Below are 5,864 nucleotides of genomic sequence, written 5' to 3'. Positions count from 1 at the left end.
ATTACTATTTTATTGATTTAATAAGCTGCCTCAAGTTAAGTGATATAATATAATTTAATCAAAGCTGCACACACTTTTGTTTTTACATTTTTATATTATTAATTTCATTTATAACTTAGTATAACTTAATGAATTTAATGATCATGTAGTATCAATGTAATTTTTTTTAATTATCAACCAATAAAAAATCATTATTTATATTAAGAGAATCAGTATAAAATTCAATAAATTTAATCTACATGATAATTTATAAATATATAATATAAAATTATTTTATATTGTCATGTATAATTTATTTTCTTAAATTTAAGAAGCATGTTTTTATTTATATGTTTTGAAAATTAATTATCTTTAAATTAATATACCATCTAAAAGAATAAATAATTATAACCTAACCTTTTATTTTAATTTAACATTTAAAATTAATCATTCTATTTTTACTTAAATAATTCATTCTCATATGTCTTTGAGGCTATTCGTATGAGAACAATTTTTTTATTGGCAGAGATTATATAAATCTACATCTTATAACACATGGATGATCACGAAAGTACTTTTTATTGTGAGTTAGAATTATAAAAACAGACCATTCGTTCTTATTTAAATGATCAAGACTAGAAAAAAGAAAAAAATGATTAAGTAATCATGTGATTACTAATTAACTAACTTTTAGTTTTAATCATCCATATAATTAATTATATGACCTACTTTTATAGTTTTTATTTCTTACAATAAGAAAATTATCACAACAATGAATTGGATCTAATAGAAAAGATTAATCCCTCATATGACGAATCAAGATTTAAATCTTTGTTGGGAGGGATTCTCACAAATTTAGTGTTGTTTGATAGAGTCTCTAACAAGATTATCTCTAAAAGCGGATATCTATAAGTAAAAAAAATAAAAATAAAAATCTCACTTAAGGGTGTGTGCGGTTTATTTAATCTTATCTTGCATATTACACTTGATATATAAATGATTATTTTTATTTAAATAAACATTACAAATGATATATCAGTGTGTGTTTTTTATTTAATTTTAACTTGTGCATATTACACATGATATATAATTTTTTATTTTCATAAAATTATAATTCATAAATAAATAAACATTTTTGAATATAAAAATTATATTATAATTGAAGTTAATAATTAATATATATATATATATATATATATATATATATATATGAACATATAAATTCTATTTATATTTATAATAAAAAAAATTATGATATAAAATTATTTTTCATTATTCATAGCTTTCTAAAAAAAATTATTAGAATTTGTATTTAAAAAATAAAGATAAAAAATTATAAATAAAAGAGATGAACAATTAAGAATATCAACAATATGTAGAAGATAAAATGAAAGTAGTTTTGAAATGGTTTGATAGTGGAAATTTTTAGCTATAGTTGTAGAGTTAGTATGTGAAATGTAAACTCAAAGAAAAGAAAAACGAGTGATTATTGAGAATGTGGAATTGAAAGAGGAAATAAAGTAAAAACTCCAATCTCTAAATTATGTATTCCAATTTATAATATAAGATAATATAGGATAATATTATATATATATATATAATCAAACTTCTTTATTTATACATAAACTCAATCTACAGAGTGTTGTGCGACAAGTCTCAAGTGTGCACCAAGTATACGTTAAGCCGTTAAAGCCTAAGGCGGAAAGTCGGTAAGAAAGGAGTTACTAAGATTTTGTGTCACAAACTTAATTAAAAACCAGGAAAAAGTATATTGACGTGGGCATAGTTTAAGGGGTTACAAAAAACATTTTAACTTGTGAACCTTAGTTGGACAAAATTACCATTAAGCTAAATTGATATGGGTTTCAGCTAAGTCACGTTGATACTTTGTTATAAACATAACCAACATAGCATGTATTAGATGTATTTATAAATTATAAGCATGACAAATAGCATACATGTTACATGTATTTATTGATGATATTTTATACCTGTACCGATACAAGATTGATAATAGAATACGTTGTGTAAAAATGTTAACTAGAAGTATTAGTATATATACTAGCTAGGGCCACACTCACACACCAAAATCCTAAAACTATAAGCTGGTACAGCATAAAGTTTATTCATCCTATGATTCCTATCATCTACCTACATATCCACCAATTAAATCCTACTGCACGATAATGCTGGATATATGAGAGACTTTTTAGGGTGGTGATACACACAACTCGTGAGATGAAACACCATCTTGTGGCGGAGGAATCAGTACAATTCCTTAATTGGCAGGGGAATGATAAGACCGACACGCCTGACTATAACGTAGAAGCAATAGTTTCAGTTTCAGGACCACCATTACCATGTACTCGATCTACAATATATATACATTTCTCATGAAGATTGATTACTTGTCACCTACCCATATCTACCACTTCCCATCTCGTTAATTGTAATCCGATTTTCTTTTCCTAGTTATTTGTTTACATATTGGACCATTTAGGCCCAATAGTTACTTCTTCTTCTAGGGGATGCTATTTGGCCCCAACACATTTGTTATTGGTCTCAAAAACATTCTTTCCCACAATACACAACGAAATACACTCTTATTACACTAATGAGGTGCAATACAACAAAATGATTTTATTGTATATTTTTTTTACATCTCATTAATGCAACATAAGTGTATTTTCATTATGTAATTGGGTTTATAAAAAAAAAATACACAATGAATATGATTCTATTATGTTGTAATTTCTGTGACAAAACAAAATTATGATTTCATTATCACAATTTTTAAAGCAAAAAAAAAATTATAATTACATTGTATTATAGAAATTATAGGTGGAAAAAAGTGGATAGCTGATATTGAAGGAAAGTAGGTAAAAAATATTTTAGTATTTGAGCATTGATTGGAGGAGTCAATATCAATTCCCGTTCTTCCATCCCTTATTTTCTTTTCCTTAAGTTTTTCACTTTGGACTTTTTGGAGCCTATTCTTAAAATGAATAATAAAATATAGGAAAATGAAATTTAAATTATAAATCAATGTCACCCCAATCAATTTGTTTTATTCGATTCATTTATGCATCGTTATCATGATTTATGACATTAAGTCCCTTTTAACAGAACAGACTTTTTATTCACGAATAGGAAGATACTAACTATTCGTGCAGATTCAATCGGTTCATGCAATAGCACCTTCGAATAAGATTTGGGGACAAGTTCTATTTTATTATTTTATTACTTTAACAGAGAAAACAAAACAGAGATTACATAAAATAGAAACTAACAACTAGGCAAAAGAGATACAGAGATAGATATGGATTGATCAATATTGTATAACGCCTCTGCCCCCATTAACCCTCTTAATATTTCACAGGAATTTGATCAACACATGGTGGCAGAGAGAGAGAGGCATAACACGTGCTCATGTATTCCTTCATTAAACTTCTCAACTTTCCCTTGTTTTGTTGTGTTCTGTTTGGTCACGAGCATTAACAAACTGCTGGTCCTGTTTTTTCTCTGCTTGTTCCTGAACTTGCTTCTTCTCTCCAATCTCAATATCAACGAATCCAGTAGTGTTTGGTCCCTGATTCTCACCACTCACAGCTGTGCTGGCGTTTTCATCGTTAACAACATGGTTTTTGTGTTCTGGCAGCTTTTGATCCTTAACGGGCTTGCTCTTTCTATATATTAAGTAGAGCACTATCTGAATCGTTCCAAATGTGATACCCACAAAGTTCGGAAGCTGTCCAGATAAAAAAAAATTATTACATACCAGTATATATTATATTATTTATGAATAAAGATTAATATATATAGCATATCCCTGAAATCAAAATGACTTGTCATTTTATGTTGGAGTACTTACTGTAACATAGATGTCCCTGAGGAGAATACCGTATGCCATCCACATCGTTGCACTTACTGTGAGGAGGAGTGACAGAGTAATAGGCATGAACTCTACACTTTTGGTACGAATAACCACTTTCTGAAATTCAACAAGATCAACCATGCGATTAGTAAGTATACCAATGCTATTTATTATGAAATCAAGTATAAAACAAACTGTTTATTTTTTTTTTAAAGAAAAGGGGGATTTGAAAAAAATAATAATCAAAGAAGTGATAATCATTCCTCCTATTTTAGGGTGGAAAACGAAAGAGAAAGAATAACATATGTGATAAATGACGTGAAAATGATTGGAAGAACAAATTAATACATTAATATAATTATTCTTTTGCAATGAGTATTTATCAGCCATAAATGAAAAGAGGAATTCAGCAAATCATAACAAATAATAATTAATCTATAAAATGAGTGCATGCATTCAAAAAAGTTTATTTGAGTTTATAGAAACTCTTTTTAGTTTATTTTAATAAATTTTATAAAGGAACTTATAAAAACAAATTGTTCCTTTTAGACAATAAATTTCACAACTATCAAACTAATGAATACACTCTGATTTTATAAGAGGTTATTTAATGAGAGCTTAAATGCTCAATTAAAATGTTTTCTCAAACTCATTGTATATATAAATCCAATAATGAAAGATATAAAATGAGCTGAATGATTAAAGAAAAAAAATGAGTTTGATTTTTTTATAATAAAATTAATATTTGTCGATTAAGAAAAATCTACTCACGATAATGCTTAAAGGTGCTGCAAACACACTGGTCGAAAGGACAACACAAATCCATCCAAGAAGCTCGATACGGGCTGTTCGTTCTTTTGCTAGAACGTGGGTAAGAAGAACCACCAAGAAAATCACCCCAACGTTGAACAAGAAAATCATCTTGAAGGTAAAGAACTGCCAGTCCAATCATAGTCTCAAATTAGTTATATTAATCGTAGTTACGAAAAAATAATAAAAGAGACGCAATGAGTGTCATTAAGCTATATAAATATAATCCAGCATCAAGATAAATTTAATTATCTTAATTATATATACGAACCCTAGCTTTCTTGGGGCAATAAATGATATAAATGACAAGGTAAACTGTCTCTATGAAACAACCGAATGCGTTAATGGTGATAAGAAGTATTTCGCCCGTCTTTATGTACGCATAAAAAATCCAAAGCATTGAAGTGAAGAGTGCAGCCACGTAAGGAAGTGATTGGAAACCTTCCGTGGTTTTCTTCTTACAAACTCGATAAAATGTTGGTCTGCAAAACACACATGCAAGTGATTCAATTTTTATTTGAACTAGTAATAGTTCTTCATTAATCATAGTTATGCAACACAAACGCATATAGATGAACAAGTGTTACTTACACTGGTGCTAAAATTAAGAAAATTACATCAGTAATGGAACAATAATTTAGTAATTAAAAAAAACCGTTGCTAAAATTTAGTGAGTCTAAAATTAGTGAGAGAAAATTATTTTTCAGTCACTAAATATGATCACCAATTTATTGATTTTTCGATAGAAAAATCAGTAATGGGAAGGATGGAAACTAAAGAAGATAATGTGATTTAGCTTTCTTGTGTAGATACCTAGAATTCCAACAACAAAAATCATAGGATTGGCGTGAGCCATGGTTTCGGGTGAAGGGAAGGTAGCTCTAGTTTTGTGTTCACTCTCTGCCGGGGAAGAAAAGGGAATGGATGACCCCTTATATATAGGGCATGCATGGGAGGTAGTCAAGCAAATTATACAACTATGAATTTAATCAGTGATATATTGATGATTAATATCCAAGACGTTGGTTCTGAGATACACCAAAGTCATGAATCTAATTTTGAGTTGCCAACTCAACACATTATTGTATCTCTAGTTGGTGGGATGTAGTTCTTTAATTAATAGCCAACCCTTCACTTATTTACGTGTTACGTGCTGAATATGCCTTGAATTCTCATTTATCTTTTTCAATGCCAAACCTTC

The 5,864-nt window shown here is 28.5% G+C and overlaps 1 protein-coding gene across 2 annotated transcripts; it reads right to left on the bottom strand.

Moving 5' to 3' along the window:
- Positions 1 to 3,178: 3,178 nt before the first annotated feature.
- Positions 3,179 to 5,634, bottom strand: LOC114413328 (bidirectional sugar transporter N3-like). 2 transcript variants are annotated; one of them, XM_028377665.1, is made up of 6 exons: positions 5,438 to 5,634; positions 5,255 to 5,261; positions 4,935 to 5,145; positions 4,625 to 4,789; positions 3,851 to 3,970; positions 3,179 to 3,727 (listed from the first exon to the last, which is right to left on the bottom strand). In XM_028377665.1, exons 1-6 carry the CDS (start codon positions 5,517 to 5,519, stop codon positions 3,431 to 3,433), a joined length of 882 nt encoding a protein of 293 aa, XP_028233466.1. In that variant the 5' UTR covers positions 5,520 to 5,634; the 3' UTR covers positions 3,179 to 3,430. The 2 variants fall into 2 exon arrangements, with proteins under 2 accessions (XP_028233466.1, XP_028233465.1); XM_028377664.1 differs by lacking the exon at positions 5,255 to 5,261 and having other exon boundaries at positions 5,477 to 5,625.
- Positions 5,635 to 5,864: the final 230 nt, after the last annotated feature.

The sequence above is a fragment of the Glycine soja genome, chromosome 5 (genome assembly GCF_004193775.1).
Source record: "Glycine soja cultivar W05 chromosome 5, ASM419377v2, whole genome shotgun sequence".
NCBI lineage: Eukaryota > Viridiplantae > Streptophyta > Magnoliopsida > Fabales > Fabaceae > Glycine > Glycine soja.
The sequence above is the reverse complement of the archived record's forward strand: the minus strand, read 5'-3'. Positions and strand labels throughout refer to the sequence as shown.

Excerpts from the sequence above, each read along its gene's own strand:
- LOC114413328 (XM_028377665.1), bottom strand. The coding sequence starts at position 5,519 with ATGGCTCACGCCAATCCTATGATTTTTGTTGTTGGAATTCTAGGTATC. Across the intron at positions 4,790-4,934 it reads ATTGCCCCAAGAAAGCTAGG|TTCTTTACCTTCAAGATGAT; the intron begins GTTCGTATATAT and ends TTGGACTGGCAG. Across the intron at positions 3,728-3,850 it reads TCAGGGACATCTATGTTACA|CTTCCGAACTTTGTGGGTAT; the intron begins GTAAGTACTCCA and ends TTATCTGGACAG.